At 39.2% G+C, this 20,269-nt stretch overlaps 1 protein-coding gene across 1 annotated transcript; it reads right to left on the bottom strand.

The window, feature by feature from the left end:
- Nucleotides 1-10,360: 10,360 nt before the first annotated feature.
- On the bottom strand, nt 10,361-19,059 carry LOC127967970 (GTPase IMAP family member 8-like). Its single transcript, XM_052568737.1, has 3 exons — nt 19,056-19,059; nt 16,909-17,583; nt 10,361-11,231 (listed from the first exon to the last, which is right to left on the bottom strand). Exons 1-3 carry the CDS (start codon nt 19,057-19,059, stop codon nt 10,633-10,635), a joined length of 1,278 nt encoding a protein of 425 aa, XP_052424697.1. The 3' UTR covers nt 10,361-10,632.
- Between the last annotated feature and the right edge of the window lie 1,210 nt (nt 19,060-20,269).

The following is a 20,269-nucleotide window of genomic DNA, read 5'->3' on the forward strand; positions in this document are numbered from 1 at the left end:
CATCCCCGTATCCAAGGGCAGTTTTGGTGAGATTTCATAACTACGTAGACAAGGAACGGGTCATCGCAGCAGCGAGAGATTTGGGTAACGGTGAGAAGGCTTTGATGTTCGGAAACTCCAAGGTGAAAATTTTTCAGGATTTCTCAGCCGCGGTTTTGCGTAAACGCAAACAATTTGACGAGGTCAAGAAGCGTCTGAAGGCAGCCGGTGCCACTTATGCGCAGCTTTATCCTGCATCTCTCAAGGTCACATATCGAGGAGCTACTAACGTGTTTCAGGATCCAATTGAGGTGGACAAATTCTTGTCGTCGCAGGAGGGAATATCCCTGTGAATGTTTTCATTTGTCATGCTGGCAATGAAAAGGACTTGGGTATGTGTACGCCACAATATGTAGACAGATACACTTTTTCTTTTTCTTCTTTTCGGCTTTGGTTAAATTAGGCCCTCTGTCACATGGACATGCAGTGTGCGTTTAAGGTCCGCAGGTCTGTCAGCGGTACGGGGTAACCAACTTTCTTTTGTCGTTCAGGGTCCCTTTTACACTGAATTGCGTTTTTTGAACCATTTCAGAGTAATGACTGGTTCTAATCTGAGTACAGTTTGTACTGTTTCTTGTATTATAGTTACGTGTTTATTGTTGTTGTTGTTTTTGTTTTGCACTTTTCAGCTCACCTTTGATGTTAACATGGGACTGTATTTCTGCTATAGGAAACATTTTTGTCGGGATTTGTTTTTGTTCTTCTTCTTTTTCTCCCTTATTATAAAACATGTCAGTTAGTATGCTTAAAATTTGTTCCTGGAACGTTAATGGGATACATACACCCGTGAAGAGGAAGTCAATTCTCACATTGCTTAAAAAGGAGAATGTTGATATAGCCCTTTTACAAGAAACTCATCTTGATGATAAAGAACATCTTAAATTGCAACAGCTGGGCTTTAGTCATGTCTTTTTCTCCTCATTTACATCGAGGAGTAGAGGAGTGGCCATTTTGTTAAAAAAATCTTTACCTTTCAGGCTGATAAATTGTATCAAAGATAAAAATGGGCGTTATGTGATTGTGAAGGGTTTGCTGCAAGACGAAGAAATCGCCATTATGAATGTATATTTTCCCCCTGGTCATCAATGTGATTTTTTAACAAATGCATTCGTCAAATTGATGGAATTCAAGGTTACTCGTTCTATTGTGGGAGGAGATTTTAACTGTCAACTGAACCCACTTATGGACAAATTACCTTCAGGTTTGACTCCCTCATTTCAGGCTAAATTTATTAATTCTTTATGTGAAGATTTGGATTTTGTTGATGCATGGCGTGCACAGCATCCAGCTGATAAAGAATTTACTTTCTATTCTAAACAACATTGTTGCCACACAAGAATAGACTTTTTCTTTGTTCCTAAGGGACTGTTACAATTTATAGATTACAGCGCTATTGGAAAAATTATAATTTCAGATCATGCTCCTGTTTTTTTACATTTAAAGTTGCAGAGTCCTTTTAATCAAACGAGGAATTGGAGATTTAACCCTTTCATTCTTAAGGATAGCAAATTCTGTTCTTATTTTAGGTCAGAATTCCAATCTTTTTTTGCTATCAATTCTCCCTCTACAGAAGATAAGTCTCTGCTATGGGAAACGATTAAAGCTTTTTCAAGAGGTCTTGTAATTTCTTACACCTCTAGTAAGAGGCGGAGGCAAATAGAACAGAAGAACATTCTAGATACAAAACTTAAACGAGCAGAGAGTGATTATGTTCAAAATCCGAAGTCAGCAAAATTAAAGGAAATTACTGCTTTACGTTCTGCTTTAGAGTCCTTGCATATAAGTTCTGCTGAGAGAAAAGTTAGGTTCGCTAAACAAAGGCTCTATGAACATGGTGATAAGCCAGGGAAATACCTGGCTTATCTTACTAAGAAAAAAGCAGACTCACAAATGATATCTTCAATCAAGGATGATCAGGGGCATTCTTCTTCTGATGTTACAATAATTAACAATACATTTGTTAACTTTTTTAAAACACTATATAAAGCAGAGTCCCCGTGTAACTCATTAAGCCTTATGGATGTGTTTTTTTCTAAAATAGAGTTACCTTCTATATTGGAGGATCAGAAGCTTGCTCTTAATGGTCCTATTTTAAAGGAGGAGGTGTTATCAGCAATCGGGAGTTTGCACACTGGGAAAGCCCCTGGTCCAGATGGACTAAGTTCTGAATTTTATTCAGAGTTTCAAGATGTTTTGGTAGATCCTCTTTTAGAAATGTTTAATTATTCATTAGAGAATGGTATTCTACCTCCTTCCTTACGGGAAGCTAATATTTCTCTGATACTTAAAAAGGGAAAACAACCAGAAGATTGTGCCTCTTATAGGCCAATATCCCTATTAAATTGTGATTTCAAAATTCTTTCTAAAATTCTTGCTAAAAGGCTTGAAGACTTACTCCCTCAACTTATTAAAGAAGATCAAACTGGTTTTATTAAGGGACGTAACTCTGGAAATAGTATTCGTAGACTATTAAATATTATTCAGTTTTCACATGAGCAGAAAATGGACAGTCTTGTTGTCTCAATGGACGCAGAAAAGGCGTTTGATCGAGTTGAGTGGCCTTACTTGTTTTATACATTATCTAAATTCGGTCTGGGTGAAAAATTTGTTAGTTGGGTGAAGCTGTTGTATACAGGCCCTCTTGCTGCTGTTATAACTAATGGCTTACGTTCTTCCAGTTTTGGGATCAGTAGGGGCACTCGACAAGGCTGTCCATTATCACCCCTTCTTTTTGCTTTAGTAATAGAACCTTTGGCTGAGGCAATTAGGTCAAATCCAGGTATACATGGTTTGGCTATAGCCAGTAGGCAACATAAGATTAATCTTTTTGCTGACGATGTGCTCGTTTTCTTATCTAAACCGGACATATCTATAATTAATCTCATAAGTGTCATTAAAGATTTTAGCGTCTTCTCAGGTTATAAGATTAATTTTAGTAAATCTGAAGCTATGCCACTTGGTAACCTACAAACTGTCCCTTCAGGTTCACTTTCTTTCCCATTTAAGTGGTCTACGATGGGCTTTGTATATCTGGGAATACATATAACCCCTAAATTTGACCAGATGTTTAAATCAAATTTTACTCCTCTTTTTAATCGTATTAAGCTTGATCTAGAAAGATGGAATACTCTACCTATTTCTTGGCTGGGGCGCATTGCTCTTTTGAAAATGAATGTTCTCCCAAGATTATTATACCCGATTCAGATGATTCCAGTTCTTTTCTTACAGAAAACATTAAAAGATATAGACAGATGGTTCAGTTCTTTTATATGGGCTAATAAAAGACCTCGCCTTAGGATTAATATATTGCGTTTACCAGAGGATATGGGTGGCTTGGGTCTTCCGGATATTAGAAGATATCAACTTGCTGCCCATTTACGTTATATAACTACCTGGATTTCTGAAGACCCAACTTCATTGTGGCTGGATATAGAGTCCTTTCAATCACAAGTCCCTCTTCAAAATTTGCTTTTTATTAAAAAAATGAAGACAGTTAGAGTAGCTTGTACAAACCCAATTACTGTAAATTCTGTGAAAGCTTGGCAGTCTGTTAGGCGATTTGAGGGCAAATCATGTTTAACATCGCTTTATACTCCAATATGTAACAATCTAGATTTCCCCCCAGGTATCAGTGATTCACGTTTTCGACAGTGGGCTCTTAAGGGGCTTTCTAAACTAAAAGATCTTTTTGATAATAATATTCTTATGTCTTTTAGTCAGATTTCCCAAAAATACAACTTAGATGGGCTGGATTTTTTCCGCTATTTACAAATAAGAAATTATATTCAAAAGGATACAACACTTCTTTCTAATGTATGTTCTTCAGAAATCGAGAAGCAGCTTTTCGAAATGCACTCGATTAAATCTATAAGAGTGTTTTATGATGTGTTATCAGAGTATCTTGACACTTCCACTCATTTTCTTAAAATAATTTGGGAAAAGGAATTTAATATACAAGTAACAGAGGAAGATTGGTGTACGGTTTGGGAAAATGCAAAGAGTCTGAGTATATGTAATAAAGTAAGAGCTATCCAGCTCAAGATTCTTCACAGAGCTCACATTTCTCCTTCCCAGCGTAGCAGATTTAGGGCTGATTGCTCTCCTTTCTGTCCCAAATGCAAGACAGAAATAGGTAGTCTTACTCATTGTTTGTGGTTTTGTAACAAGATACAGAGGTTCTGGTGGGGAGTTTCTGAAGAACTGAACAAAATTTTGGGGGTTACTTTGGTTCCAGATCCAAGGACTTATTTGCTGGGAGTGTCTCCTCCTGTGGGTCTTGATAAGTGCAAAATTAGGCTTTTTAATATTCTGATTTTCAGTGCAAAAAAATGTATACTTTTAAAATGGATATCAGATAAGGCTCCCTCCATTAGGATGTGGCATCAAACTATTCTTGAATATCTGTCGTTAGATTACCTGACTTGTATTGTACATGATAAGACTGGAAAGTTTCATAAAATTTGGGAACCTTTTATGACATATGTTGAATTTGACATTGCTTCCATCCTGACAAGAGGATTTATCTGAGGGTATTATAATCTCTAATATTTTTTTTTCCCGACTTAGTGAATTCCCATGTATGTGTATAGAAACTATGTAACCCTTACTTTTAGGGTGTGAGCTGATTTTGTGGTTTTTTTTTTTTTTTTTTTTTTTTTGCTTTTTGTTTTTGTTTTGTTTTTGTTTACCTGTTATTGTCATTATATTATCACAATTTTGTAAGGATGTTATTTCTTTGTGAAAAGTGCAAAATAATAAAAAAAAAAAAAAAAAAAAAAAAAAAAAAAAAGTGTCGGGCTCTAATGGAATATTCCACCGTGTCCCAAACCCTTGAGGTTGGGTGATTGGTTCCTTGGAGTGGCTCGTGCTGGTTCTCAGGGCCCCACCCCAGTGCCCTACTTCCCAGAGGTGCATGATGAGCTCACTGGGTCATGGATGGCACCTTCCACTGCCAGAAACCACGCCAGTGGCTCATCCTCCCTCACCACCCTTGATGGTGGCGCAGGGCGGGAGGTACAGGGAAGTCCCCCAGGTGGAGCGGTTGATTGCTATGCAATTGTGTCCAAATTCCGCTATCACCATCTGACACGCTATGGTGTTGTTGCAAGTGCACCAGACTAAGGCACTAAAAGATTTGCAAGAGCGGGGTTACAACCTGGTCGTCCTCAAAGAAATCCACACAGTGATTGACCTCATTCTGTTGTTGTGACTAAGATTACGGTGTAGTCTCTGTGTCATGGGATATCCACTAAAGTGGTTCAGGAGAACCATCTTTGGCTAACATGCATGAGGCGGTCAAGACACGCTTCTTGAATGTTCTGTGTCACATTCCAGCCTTTTCGGTGGCCTGGTGGAGAACTTTGCCCAGAAGTTCTCTACTACCCAAAAACTCAACAAAAGAGCAGTTTCCTCTATCTCTGGGTCCCCAGAGGGGACGTGGAATTGTGGGCGATCCAGTGTCATAACACACTCGCCCTCCTCTCTCGCCAGTGAGCAGCAGTGGGCGGATCGGGAGATAGAACGCAGGTAAGGGTTACACACACTCAGACCCAACCTCTGACCGGCAATGAGACACCCGGGCTGCTGCATTCTTCCTCGCTGCCCTACTGTGGGTACATCTTTATTTCTGTTGGTGTCACTTGCACTGCATCTGGGAGCCTGGCTAGCATTACCAAGCTTATCTCAATGGCTTCTTTGAACTGTTAGGCTCTGCTATGCGATTCAGTTCACCTGGTACCCTGCCAAGTTCAGGGGAATCCACTTCACTTCAGTGAAAGCAACAGATGCCCATGTCTTGCATGCAGGGATTGCAGTCCTGCTGGTGAAGGATGTGATAGAGACAGTTCCTCCAGCCTAAATGAGAACTGGGTTTTACAGCCCTTACTTCATTTTACCAAAGAAAGGCGGGGGGTTGAGACCCATCTTGGATTTGTGGATCTTAAACTGGGCCCTTAACAGGCTCCCATTCAAGATGCTCACGCAGAAGCGCATCTTCAAGTGCATCTGTTCCCAAGATTGGTTTTCAGCGAAGCAACCTTTAAGGACACATACTTCCATGTGTCAATCCTTCTGTACCACAGGCCATTTCTGCAGTTTGCGTTCAAATGACGGGCATATCAGAGTGAAGTTCTTCACCTGTCCCTGTCACTGTGTTTTCGAGAGTTTTGGAGGCGGCCCTTGTTCCCGTGAGTGAACAGGCAATTTGCGTTCTCAACTACCTCGTGCGCTCTCCAATTTCAGATTGTTGACAATGGTGAGGAGGCGTTCGTGCACCAGTTTCCTCTGAACTATTGGGCCTATGGACGTATCCATGTATTTATTAGGCAGGGTCGAATAAAAAAGCGGGATAGATGCTCAATTTGTGTGAGGCGGGACAAAGGGTAAAATTGCTGTACAGTACAACGTAAAGTGGGACAGGTGGTCACTCTGTTTGTGCCAGTTATTCAGCCAATAAAGTGTAGACCAATGTATTTCAAAATTGGGTAGTACTATATAAACTACAAAGGTTTAATTGGCATCTTTATTTCAAACGACCTGGCTGACCGCGACCTGAATATCATTACAAATATTTTTGGATGACTCGTAACCGCATTTGACGGCAGGCACCCGCTCATTTTGGATCAACCCGCGCATCACTGGTATCCTCCTGTGTTCTCACCTAAAATGGGTAGAAGCACTAAGTGGCCCCGCCTTCGGGTCGGCTTGCTAAAACAGTTTATACAGTAGACCCTATTGAGTTCCTCTGTCCCCTCGGCAGCCAGATGTGGCAGAGCAAGGCCCTCTCTCTATGAATCTGTGAGAAAGGGCTGGTTTCCATTTGTAGAGACATAAGTGGATCCCATATGTGCAAAGTCCAAGGTAAGGCTTTAGAGCCTGTGTTTCCCCGGCAGACTTCCACCATTCCAAGAGAGTTACAATTGATTTGCAGCAGCTGGATGCAATAATCACATGCCAATGTGAATTGGCTCATTTAGTTTAAACTCGAAGTAGATTGGTCTGTCTAAGAGAGATCCCAATTTGTCGCTCATCTGACACGACATGTCCGTTCCCTCCTTCACGGAACGAGGGTTACCATACGTATCTGAGACGTTCCCTCTAAAAGTGATCAGCAGATTTGGTTGCACTTTATGGTCTATTTAGAAATGCTGGCCTGAGTTTGTGGATATAATATGTGGATATAATAATGTTGTAAACCCACAGAGAGAATCTGACTATAGAGTTTAAGTTTCTGTTTTGCCATTATGTCCTCGACCAAATTACTGAACCTCATGTTGCGTCGGGATGTTTGTTCTTGTGTACTGTTAATCACTTCAAATCAGGCTAAAAAAAGATGAATAACTACTCATGAAGACAAAATTGATAGAAAAGTTTCTTAACACTGATACAGAATCTCATATAAATAAATAAAAACAGGAACATTGTCTATTGGCAATAGTGTAGTGATGTCTTCTGTCAAAGTGCTGAATTTGTTAAAACATTTGAAACCGATGCAAATTATGCTTGGGCACATCTTTCATATTTGCAGAACAACAGTAAAAGCAGCCGTTTATTAAAGCAGTTTGCTCTCTTTGTTCCTCCTGTAAACAGTCCCACATCACAATCTTTCCAGCATCCTTGTGTGTTTTTCCATATACAGATCAGAATTTATACAGTACTTGTGGTCAAGTGAAAATAAAAGTGTATAATCAGATTCATATCAGCTGAGTCTTAATTTTTTGCAATTCAAGGCAATTGCAATTTTGACAGACAAATCATAAACAAAAATACTTCTTCAGAGGAACATTACAACAGGTAGAGTACCTGGAGTAGAATGAAAGTAAATTAAATCGACAATAACTGCTCTTTGATCACTAAGGCTCTGGTTTACAAATATTTTGCATGAATAAAATGTGCATTTGAACGCTTAAATGTCATGTACTGTACATTTTTGATCAGTCATTATATTGATGTCCACGTGTTGGATCAGATAATTCTATTGGAAGGTAGATGTAGAATCTGATAAATAAGTTCAGCAAAACCACAGAGCACCTGAAGTCTTTTGTTTACTTGTATTTCTTGTTTTACACGAAGACCTTTTACTTTGTTTCTACAGTTAACAGTTCCAGACAACAGATAATCATCAGCTTAAAATCATATTCAATTTGAGTTTATTTGTATAGTGCCCTTCACAGTACGAACAGCTGCAAAGCAACTTTACAAAATATTACGTTTCTCAGTGGTGACTTTGTTAAAGTGTTACATACAAAAACCATCATTGTGTGTTTTTCCTTATACAAACCAGAACTTCTGGTTATGATCATGGTCAACAGCACAACGATCTGCTGAATCTTTTCTTTTAATTCAAGAGAAAAAAAACGAGGCTACAAACCTCCAGCTCAAACAGCAACAAGCTTTATTAACAGCACTTCTGATAAAAGAGGTCTTGGTTTGTCTGTATAAAATGGTTAATTTAATGAAGTGACTTTATCAGTACTGAAAGTCATGTGAGAACCGGTTATTGCGTGAGTTAGTGAATGCATGTGAAAGATAAATATTTATCTGATTTCTCAGTATGTTACCTGAACTCTTGGCATAACCGCACACAGAGGGTTTGTATTAAAACATATTTACACTCAGTGCTCTCTCTATTTTAGTAAATAGTGAAATGAGTCAGAAATATTAATATATCTTCAGTCTCTTTTCCTCATCCCTGATTCTGGATCTTGTATTTTATCAATAGCGTGTTCAACTCATTGATTGTAGTTCTGTAGCCATCTCTCAACAGCATCCACTGACTGTTGCCTCCTCTCAGCCTGAGATAGATCTGAAAATGACAACAAATTACATTATCTATAAAGAAAACATGATTATATTTTGGCAATACAGGTTTATATTAAGTTGAAGACTTTTCTCGATTGAACTCAAACACTTGATCAATTCGGTGTAAAACGGGTTGATCTTCTCACCAATTGATGATTTAATGTCCTGCAAACTTTCTCGAACACCATCTATGATGATAGTTTCCCATCTGATGAACTCTCTCTCCAGAAGAGTTTTAATTGGCTCAGACACTGAAAAACATAATATTAATGTTCACACCACAGAAATCTGCAGAGTATCAGTAAGACGTCAGAGGATGCCCACCACAGACTGTTCAATCATCCACTTTTGATTTTGTTCAGTTTGAGGAATATGAATCCACTTGGATTCATTCATAAATATCCACACAGATGCTGACCTATGTTCATGTTAACTAAAAATATTGGCTTGATTTTGGCTTGAATTTTAGATTTGTTTTCAGCCACCAATAAAAGTGTAGTACTCTCAACTCTTATTAGCATGTTTAAACTTTTGATTCCCAAGAACTGACACACTGTCATTTCAGTGTGATCATATTTCTTAAGACATAAAAAAATCCCACTTACGGTCCTGCTGAAGTGGGTCATCAGGAGGTGTATCTTCATCTACCAATGAAACACCACTTTAAAAATGTAAATCAGTTAAATATTTTAAGAAACTATTAAAATTTTAAGACAAACTTTATGCTGGCTTGAAGTTCGAAGCAGTTTTAAAATCTTGAAGTTTGAATTAGTAGTAGTTTTAACAATTCAACATTTTTTAAGATATATTAGAAATATTAGGAAGATAATATAGAATGAATAGTATGTCTAAGTTCTATCGATTAGAAAAGCTGTAGCACACCAAATCAGTCCAGTGTGAAAGCCTGACCCAAGTTTAGTGGTTGTAGCTTTAAAGTGAGGCGACAGAATAAGAAATTTTAGTCTCAGAAGAAGAGGACTTTTAAGTTTAAATAGCATTTATGCAAGTTGGGTACCTCAAGCCAACACATGTATACCTGACAACACAAAGGTGAGTAAAAACTTACAGTCAGGAGGATAATTCATACTCTGAGATTCCTCAAGGATTAGACGATCTCCCGTGATATGCACTTATAAGTTTTGTACCTTCTTTCTTATCTCTTCAGCGTTTATTTTAAATGCCACTTCAAGAAAGTTGCAAACATCCTTCAGTCTGATCTGTATTTTCAGGTTGTAAGGTCCAGGCACTCGGCCCAAGGAAGTTATCCAGTGCTGGATGAAGGTTTCCTGCGTGTTCGGCCTTATTTAGGTTAAACTCAAATCTGACTCCATTTTACTATTTAATCTGACTCCATTTTAGTATGACCTCGAATTTAGGTTGAAATGCAAATTGGTTGTATGCCTTTTTAATTAGTATTTTTCTGACAACAAGGATACAACATAATCTACACAGAGTCAATAAATACAGAGTAAAACAGAATAAAATCAAATGTAACAATTTATTATCAGTCAGGATGTGTTCTGCCAATTACATATCCAATTGAAACATATCAAATCATATGATTTATAAAACATCAAATTCACAGAGATTAATCTAAAAATAAAATATGCATACCTGACCTTTATAAAATACATAGTATGAAGTGAAGAGACACTCAACACACTACGGGATTTTGGGGTACAGAATCGCCCAATCCTTTTGCTGCAGTCCTTTAAATACATCAGACCAAGACAAACCGATGAAGACATAAACCAATAATTGGAATTCTGATGGCTTGTTTCTGAATCAGTTTTTCTATGTGTTGAGATGGAATAGACTGTTTTCTGCCGCCATCTCATCAATCTTCTGAAGCAGCTCTGTGACTTGATCTCGATTGTTCTTGTCTGTGTTGTCAAAGAGGTGATATCTGTTCCTGCATTTCTCAATCAGCCACTGAAGAGCTTCACCTTCACTCTCAATGTGCTGCTCGATTGAGATGTTTTTGAATCTGTCGCCCCACGTGAACAAAACTATTGTGTGTCTCCAGACGTCGTCTCCCAGGATAGATATATTTTGTTCAGTGATCCTCTTTTGTTCTTCCAGAAATGCTACATCTGCTGGAATCACGAGCAGTATGGCATGAGGGGGCTTCTCAAACTCTGAAACACTTCCTAAGATCGCAGATCTAATGAAATCTGGGTTGAGTTCAGATGCGAAGTACTTCCACCAGCCTGGAGTGTCCAAAACCGTAATCTTCCTTCCGTCTACATCTCCAAACCTTCTCGTACATTCTCCGGTTTTTCCTCCTATTGCAAATTCATCTCGGTTCAAGATGATGTTTCCAGCTGAACTCTTTCCACAAAGAACCCATCCCAGCAAAACAACTCTGATCTCCTCTAGACGATGCACACATGCTGAAATAAAAGGACAGTTGTGGTGTAAAACTAAAAGATCTGCATATTTGAACCTCTTTACACCTAGCATTCAAAGCCAGTTTTTGAACACTGGATGAGGACCAATTTTAGTGCTAGTACAGGGGTCCACTTTTAGCTCCAGCCTGGAATAACACGCCTACCAACTTTGTAGTAATCCTAAATACATTGATTAGCTTGTTCAGAAGAGTTTGGTTGGAGCTAAACTCTGCTGTTACTTAATAAAACCTAGAAAGAATAACAAATAAGCAAAAAAAAAAAGGAAAGTAGTATATCGATGTAAAGTAAACTATTGGATTTTACAATGGATCTTGACGTCCAGGGTTGAGGACCCCTGTGGTAGTGGATGGTGTTTTTATTAAAAGAATGAAATCAAGGATTTTAGGGGATGTAAAGGGCCTGTTCACCCAAAATGAAACATTTATGTTTATCTGCTTACCCCCAGGGCATCCAAGATGTAGGTGACTTTGTTTCTTCAGTAGAACACAAACCAAGATTTTTAACACAAACCGTTGCAGTCTATCAGTCTTATAATGTAAGTGAATAAGAATCACAGCTAAAACGTACAATGAAACAAAACCAAACCTCGCGGCTCGTGACAATTCACTGATGTGTAAAGACACAAAACGATCAGTCTGTACAAGAAAACTGAACCGTATTTATATCATTTTTACCTCTGATTTACGCAATGTCCAAACTGTTAGAACCTGAGCGCATTCTCAGTAGCAGGCGTGTGAGGTGTCGTCTTCTTCTTCTTGCATTACAACGGATCACAGACTTATAAGTGCATTACCACCAACTATCTCTCAAATGGACCATTCAATATCTCAGTTTGTGTTCTACTGAAGAAACAAAGTCACCTACATCTTGGGTGCTCTGGGGGTAAGCAGATAAACATCAAATTTTTGGGTGAACTATCCCTTTAAGGGGAGAGAGAAAAAAGAAGTAATCAAACTATTTGCAAATAATATTTGTATTTTACAATATGCACACATTAACATTTATTCATGAAATGCTTTGGGGGGGGGCACTCATGAGAGGTACGCTTAGCAGCCACTCTACATGTCCTCACTGCGAGGTCCTGGAAGCAGCCTTATTCAGAGCAAATCACAAACACCACGGCCATGGATTTCGCCACCATTGCTGACATGGGCGCACCGTGGTTATGCAACGATGGACTAAACTCTAGCCGAACATCTTGCGTGGGCTGGAAGTCTCGCCCTCTCCTTACTTCGAAGGCATGTCGAGTCACGTCTAATCTTGGCGGAAAATTTTACCCTGCTTCAGGTCAGGCAGCTGCCATGCTCCATAGTGGCGGTTTAGCGCTAACTTTGGCTCAACCTCACCAGTATTAAAGAAAAGGATATATTTTTTTCTTATGGATGCAGCCCGATCTCTAAAGAAAAATAAAAAAACTTGTTCTACATGCTCCTAACAGAAGTTCCTAATACTTATTCTGTTTGTCAGGGACTGTGGCCTACAATCGAGAGCACCGTTGGACTGCAAATGCGCATCCAACCCTCTCACAGGCTCTAACATTGCACTTCAACCTTCAAAGTTTGTGGGACGGCCCAAGGGTCTGGCAAAGATGGCCTGTTTTATGACGACCCACAAAGCTGACGCTTTCTCAATAGCAGCGGGGCCCGATGTGCATCATGTTGGAATAAATCTTGCTGTAAACATGCTTTCAGGATAACATACAGCGACCTTGACACATGCATTTTTCCGTGCTTACAGACACCGCAAGCTTTCCATGCTCAGAAATTCTAATGCATGTGGAGACACCACAGTCACAGACAGAGGTCTTGAAACCATCAAAGCTTTTTTGGGCCGCGTGGGGTGCTTACCCTACATTCCGCAATGGGTTTTATGCACAATTCATAATGGGTACACCATTCAGTTTCGAAAAGGCCCACCACCTTTCCACAGGATTCTTCCCATGACCGTGAGTTTATAAGAAACCACAGAGCTGCGACAAGAGATGTGATCTCTACTGAGAAAAGGGGCTATAGAAGAAGTACACCCCTCTCAGATTGAGTCAGGTTTTTACAGCCAATATTTTGTTGTGCCAAAAAGGATGGCGGCTTACGACAAATATTGGATTTAAGCCGTTTGAATCTTGGGATCAGGGTGAGCAAATTCAAGATGTTGACGGTAAAATCTATTCGGTCTCAGATTCAATCAAACAATTGGTTTTTCACGGTCGATCTGAAGGATGCATACTTTCATATTCAGATCATCAAAAGACACAGGAAGTTTCTCAGATTCGCTTTAGAGGGCAACTCGTATCAATTCCGTGTTCTTCCATTCAGTTTAGCTCTGGCTCTACAGACTTTCAGGAAATGCATGGATGCAGTTCTGGCCCCATTGCAGCTCCAGGGCATTTGGGTTCTAAATGACCTGTACGATTGGCTGGAATTACAGATTTGCACAATTACAGACTCAATCATGCTTTCATCGAGATCTCGTGCTGAAACATCTAAGCAGTCTGGGCTTATGCATTGAGTACATACACTAAACTCAGTGTAGTTTCTAAAATCCTAAAGTGGTAAGTGCGCACGCAAGACTTTGCAACTTTCTGAAATCCTGTATTGTAAGGGTTACGCGCTCAGCTTCGTTCCCTTTCTTCAAGTTGGTTAGACCTTGTTTCCTTGGGCTCCACTCAACCAGTGTGTCTTTTATTAATACACTTTCAAGCTTTTTAACGAATCTCCAAAGAGTGTTTTGGTCCCCTCCAAGCAGATAACCTTTTTGGGGATAGATCTGTTGGTAGCTCCGTGGTGGCCCACTCAGTTGTTTTTTGTGGAACTGTTCTGTCTTTTTTACCTGGTTCTCCGTGGGATATTCCCCTCAGACAGGACCTGCTGTCACAGGCACGGGGAATGATCTGGCACCCAGGGCCGGATCTATGGAAGCTGTGGCCGTGGCCTTTCAGCGGGTGAGTTAATATGTCCCGGTCGATTTATGCAGGGTTTGTGATGGCTGCAGCCATCCTTTTTGCTTCCAGCAGGTGGTTTTGCAGGCTTTCTTCCCCACGGAGGTGGGATTCGGAGATCTAAACCTTTGTCCTGTAGGGCGCTGAAGATCTATGTTGATCATACAGCCCAATGGCTTGAGTCCGACCAGCTGTTCATTTCTTTTGGGAGTAAAAAGAAAGTTGTGCTGTCACAAAGCAACGCATGACCCATTGGCTGGTGGAGGCTATAGACTTAGGTTCTTTCTGTTTGAGCAGATGCTTTCCTCGGTTCCCAGCTATCTCAGGTACGTCAGGTGTGATGGTAAATTGTTTCCATACGGTGACATCACCGCAGAATCCAAGTGACCTTTGAAAGGGAACATCACGGTTCCCTGAATCGGGAACTAAATATTGCGGTTCGGCCCATACCTTGATAGCGTTTCCTTAATATCATGTATACTATGCTTATGCATGCGTAAGGCAGTGCCAAGCACAATTTGGCCAGTAAAAAAAGTGAAAGTGACATACAGCCAAGTATGGTGACCCATACTCGGAATTCGTGCTCTGCTTTTAACCCATCCAAAGTACACACACACACAGCAGTGAACAAACACTCAGAACAGTGGGCAGCCATTTATGCTGCGGCGCCCGGGGAGCAGTTGGGGGTTCAGTGCCCGGTTGCATGAAACTCCTTAAGCTAAGAAATCCCTTAGATATAAGGTTAAGGGTACCCTTAGTGAAACTTGGGTTGCAAGAAAAAACCATAAGGGTTTCCTTAAGGAACTTAAGGCTGTTATTAAGTTTTTCCCCTTAATTATCTAAGTGTTCCCTTAAGCGTTGCTACAAAGTCCTTAGTGACCATTTCACCTTAATAAATTTAAGGGAGCAAAACAGCTTCCTTAAGTCAACTCAACATACGATGGCTGATTTAGTGTTAATTGAAGAGGAGGAAATAGCAAGGCGTGTTTTTAATGATCGCAATAATCCCTTGGAGATGATGAATGGTTGATGAAAGGCTGAAAAGTATTATTATTATTATAACCACTTACGAAAACAATAATTGCCTTTTCATCTTCGGTCCAGTTTGGTTTACGCTTTTTTTGTTTTCTGTTATGTTTGTACTCTCCATAGCAAAAATATATTACTAAAAGTGTGATTTTAGCAAAGGTTTGGCTTTGTAATTCATTATGTTCTGTTTACTGTTAGAGGTAGTCACTATAGCAACGGCGGCGATCTTTGCCGTATGTTGTCAGAAACTACTGTGAAACGCTTAGTATAAACACTTAGGTAAGGGTGACAGTTAAGAGGTTTCTTGCAACGCTCTTAATGAAATCCCTTACCTCAGGGATTTTTTCTCCCTCAGGGAAACCCTCACTTAAGGAGTTTCATGCAACCGGGCACAGAGCCTTGCTCAAGGGCACCTAAGTCGTGGTATTGAGAGCAGAGAGAGCACTGTACATGCAACTCCCCCCACCTACAATTTCTGCCGGCCCGAGACTCGAACTCACAACCCTTGGATTGCGAGTCCAACTCTTTAACCATTAGGCCACGACTCCCCAAATGATTGGCAGGATGGTATAGGGCTTCAGACATTCGTCACACCAAGAGGTGTTCCCATACAGTGACGTCACCGCAGCATCTTATTCCCTATTCAGGGAACCGTGGTTACTTAACTGAGATGTGTCTATGTGATTCTATGTGTTGAAGTCATTTTAACTGGACCAGAAAGACAGGGTTGGACATATCAAGCAGCCTCGCCACTTTTTGTATGTAGCCATTTGCACATCACATCCATATTGCTATAAAATATAGCATTCTGTATAGATTTCAAATAGGTCTGATACGTTGCCGACACACACATGTGATCCACTCCATGTCATGTGCGGTGGTCTACGTGACAACGGTCATCAAAAACGAAACTTCTTTTTCCTCAATGGAAAGCATATTTACACTGTCTAATTCATTCCTTGTCCACCGTTTTAGTGCACTGTGTGCCATTCAAAAGCCATTTAGCCTCCTTGTTAGTGCATCCGCCTCCCATGCCGGAGACTCAGGTTTGAGCCCCACTCGGAGCGAGTGCGAGGAGTGTCAGAGAGGACCTGGGATAAAGGGATTACATTGGTGCCGTGACCCGGATGGGAGTGAGGTCTAGGGGGGTGAGTGTAAACCTCACTCCCCGATATCAAGAGATGCACTGGCGACAGATGCTAGTGGCTGTTGACATTTAGCATCCTTGTTAGTGTGTCTGCCTCCCATGCAGGAGACCTGGGTTCAAGCCCCACTCGGAGCGAGTGCAAGGAGCGTCAGAGAGGACCTGGGAGTGAGGGGTTACACCAGCTTATTCATAACCTTAAGGCTAACATATTAATATTAAAAGCTAAAATGTTGATTTCATGGGGAATTTAATGTGTTTTTATAACACCATGCAGGAGATGCAGCAAAAGATTTGTCACGTGTTTACACAGGCTAGAGAACCATTTTAAAAAGCAGCGCAGGGGAATAGAAAAACATCTTCTGTGGAACTGACCCTTAAAAAAATGAGAAAGAGCAAATGGCACATTAAGTTAAGAATTAGGAATAATGAATGCATCCTATAGCCTATTTCCAATTCAAATCGAGAAATCTGACTCTTTTTTTTTTTTTTTTTTTAAACTCACAATTTTGACAAATTTGACGGTAAATGTATCCACACCTTTATCTTACCTTTTTCTTGAACTTTTGACCGTTTCTCCTGTACTCTGGATTTTCTAGAATATGCTCTGGTATGAATTTCCTCCCACTGCTCATTGACTTCCTTTACTTTCTTCAGATCGATGTCAAAGTGCTTGCCGTTATTCTTCTGAACAATTCCTTCTATTTTCTTGAACAGCTCTTTGACTTGGGTTCGGTCGTAATGGTTTGAATTATTAAAAACATGATATTTATTTTCACATTTTTCAATAAGGCGCTTGAGTGCAGACCCGTCCTTCTGAATATTCTGCTCTATGTCTTCTGGTTTAATTAAATCTCCTCTTGTGAAGATGACGAGGGTGTGAGTCCAGACATTGGGACCCACCATCTCCACATAATCCTCCAGAAATCTTCCATCGGTGTCAATAAATGCAGAGTCAGCCTGAATCACAATCAGAACCACATGAGGTCCAGGTGAAATCAGAGAAATCATGCGAACCAGCTGCTGTTTGGAGAGGTTGGATAAATCATTTAGATTGAAGGTGTTCCACCAGCCAGGAGTTTCAACAAGACTGAGTCTCCTGCCATCAATAAACCCCTCTCTCTTCACATCCTCATCTCCTTCAGCTTCTGTTCTGGTCTCCAGTATAGTGTTGATCACCGATGTTTTCCCAGAGTGATGCTTTCCAATGACCACTGCTCTCAACTCTGAGACAAAACGAGAAGAACATGTTGTGAACATATTGTGATAATCTAAATGTTTATCACTGAGGCTTTGTCAGATTTCTTCCATCCCAGAACAGCAGCTCAACACAAGGACACTGAAAAGTCAAACTGCAAATTTAATTTAAAATTTTGATTGTGTGATTATTTTACTAAAGCATACTTTAATATATTATGTAATATATTTTAACATATTATGTATAATTTTTGATCATTTTACGTTTTGAAACTTAAAAAAAAAATACAAAAGAAAAACCTTTGAAGTATACATTTACATGTATGGTATAATTGTAGATCACAACACACAGGACTAAACTGTTTTTTGTTTTTTTTTACAGTAAATTGTTTTTGGTTTCAATCCAAAGCACATGTTAGTTCAATTTCTTATAAAAAATTTCTTTAAACTTTACCTTGTTTTTTCGTAATTTTGTCCATGTTTTTTTTTTTATCCAAAACAACAAGTAAAATATAACTGTAAGGATAAAAAAAATCGTATACAAATGGTAGAAATCTGTCCGACCGACACCCAGAATGAACACAAGTTCACTTAATCTTACTGTAGCTTTACTGCGCTCAGAAACAAGACTGCACCTGAAACTCAAATCTATGACCAGAATATCAGGTTTGTCTAGTCACATGACTGATAATGTTGTGTAAAGGTTTATTTAAAAAATGCATATGACTGGAATAAAATAAAACAAGTAGCTGGTGAATAGGAAGGAATAGAACTTAACCTCATCAATTTGACCTTAAAGCTACAGTATGAATATATAGTATGAAAACCATTTGTTTACTTTGAATCAGATTCTGACTGTGCGGTTAAAAGTTATTTACTATGGTTAGTGAAGATAAATGGTGTGATCTATCTATCTATTATCTATAGTCTAGGGTCCCATCTACTGCATTATGTCCAGTTAAAGGCCTTATTTTCCCTCAAACTCAACCTTTGGTTTAAATACTGCTAAATAATTTTTAGTTAACCAGGATTACAGTTTTCCATTTACATCCTTCTTAAAATTAGTTTAAAAATCCTTTTTGGATTTTACTTACTAAAATGAGACTACGTTCATATCATACACTGTACAATGTTTATCATAACACAGAATCACATTCCAGCTGGACTCTTATCACATGTGATGGTTATGAATGCTGCTAAACAGCATTAGGACACAACATACGTGAAAACTTGAACTTACTTTCATGTTGAAAAATATGAATCCTTTATCATTTCATAAGTTATTCGTTTTTAATTAAAAAGTTAAGTAAATAAATACTGTTTGGTGTGCAGATTATTTTTTATTAAATCTCTCTCTCTCAAGCTTTCTCTGTTTGTTCTTTTGGGATTTGTTTTGGTAAACCTTTCGATAAAAAATAACTTAAGATTTTTTTTTTTTTTTTTTTTTTACAAGCTGACCCATATAGAAGGAGATTAATAAGGGATAATTTTGCCAACATACCCATAATCTATAACAGTCACAAGCCTGTCACAGGGTAAGTCATCTTCCTCACCACTAGGGGTACTTGAGGGCAACATGTATAAGTGATGTAACATGGTAGAAGGAGAAGGGGGGGGGGTTCACAGGCTGAAGCATGGCTTTGCCATGTAATTGCTGGTTGAGAAACATTTGTTTTATCCTCAACTTTAAAAAGGACTTGTTTGTTTCCTGGATTTTTATGGTCTGTGAAAAAACAAAAATGTGAGGAAGTTTTATAAGTGCCTTGATACACAAAGCTCTTCAACTCATCAGAGGACGAATCCTTTTATTGTCCATGGACTCTGCTATTGAGACAGTGAGCATATGGATGAAGACTGATAGTCTTCTGCAGGATATACTGGACATTATGGGACTTTGAGGAATTCAGACTTAATTCTCTTTATTATCCTTACTTGCATCATCCATAGACATTGATTAGCCTTGAACTTTATATACATTGTTTGGTGTTGTGGTTTGGGGTGAATAATTGTGATGGAACGTTGAACTAAATTGATTGGCCTGAATGGGTGTTTTTTCTACTAAATATAAACTACTAAGATTTAGCATTCAATGAAAGTCTTTGGTTTGTGTTTATGCTTTGTTATATGGACTATGTTACAGCAGTAGCTTTCCTTTTATTAAAAAAATTGTATTACTGGTTTTGGGTTTAGGTAAATCAAGAACTGTTGTATAAATGGTGCCTGAACAGGGACCCTATTGTATTTAGAGTTTATCGTTTGTTTAACAGAAAGAAAGTAGAAAAGCAAAATAAGCATATTGAGACAAGGAGGGAACCTATTCGAGAGATAATTAGCACATTCAGTGAACTGTATATCGGCTCTGAAGATGAGGAGGAAAGAGATTTTGAGGATGTTGAGGAAATTTCCCCACCATATCCACCACCTCCACCCCTTGAAATGGAAGAAAGAAATGGGTTCAACCCTTTATTTTCTGTTTTTGACAGTTTGGGGCATCTAGAGGAGATATTCAAAAATATGGAACAAAGACTGGAAGAATGCAACAAAAAGATGGGTGAAGCTTTTTTTCAAGCAGAAGTTGAGAGCAGATGCAAGAAATTGGAAGACCAATTAAGCTATCAAATGGATAGAGAATGTTCAAGAATTCAGCAAAAACTTAAACTTAGTATCCAAGACTTGGGTCGCTCAATGGTAGACTGTTTAAAATGAAGAGACACC

Source organism: Carassius gibelio, chromosome B11 (assembly GCF_023724105.1).
Source record: "Carassius gibelio isolate Cgi1373 ecotype wild population from Czech Republic chromosome B11, carGib1.2-hapl.c, whole genome shotgun sequence".
Taxonomy (NCBI): Eukaryota; Metazoa; Chordata; class Actinopteri; order Cypriniformes; family Cyprinidae; genus Carassius; species Carassius gibelio.

Coding starts and splice junctions, on each gene's coding strand:
- LOC127967970 (XM_052568737.1), bottom strand. Junction 11,232..16,908: donor GTCAAAAGTTCAAGAAAAAG/GTAAGATAAAGG, acceptor CTTTTATTTCAG/CATGTGTGCATCGTCTAGAG.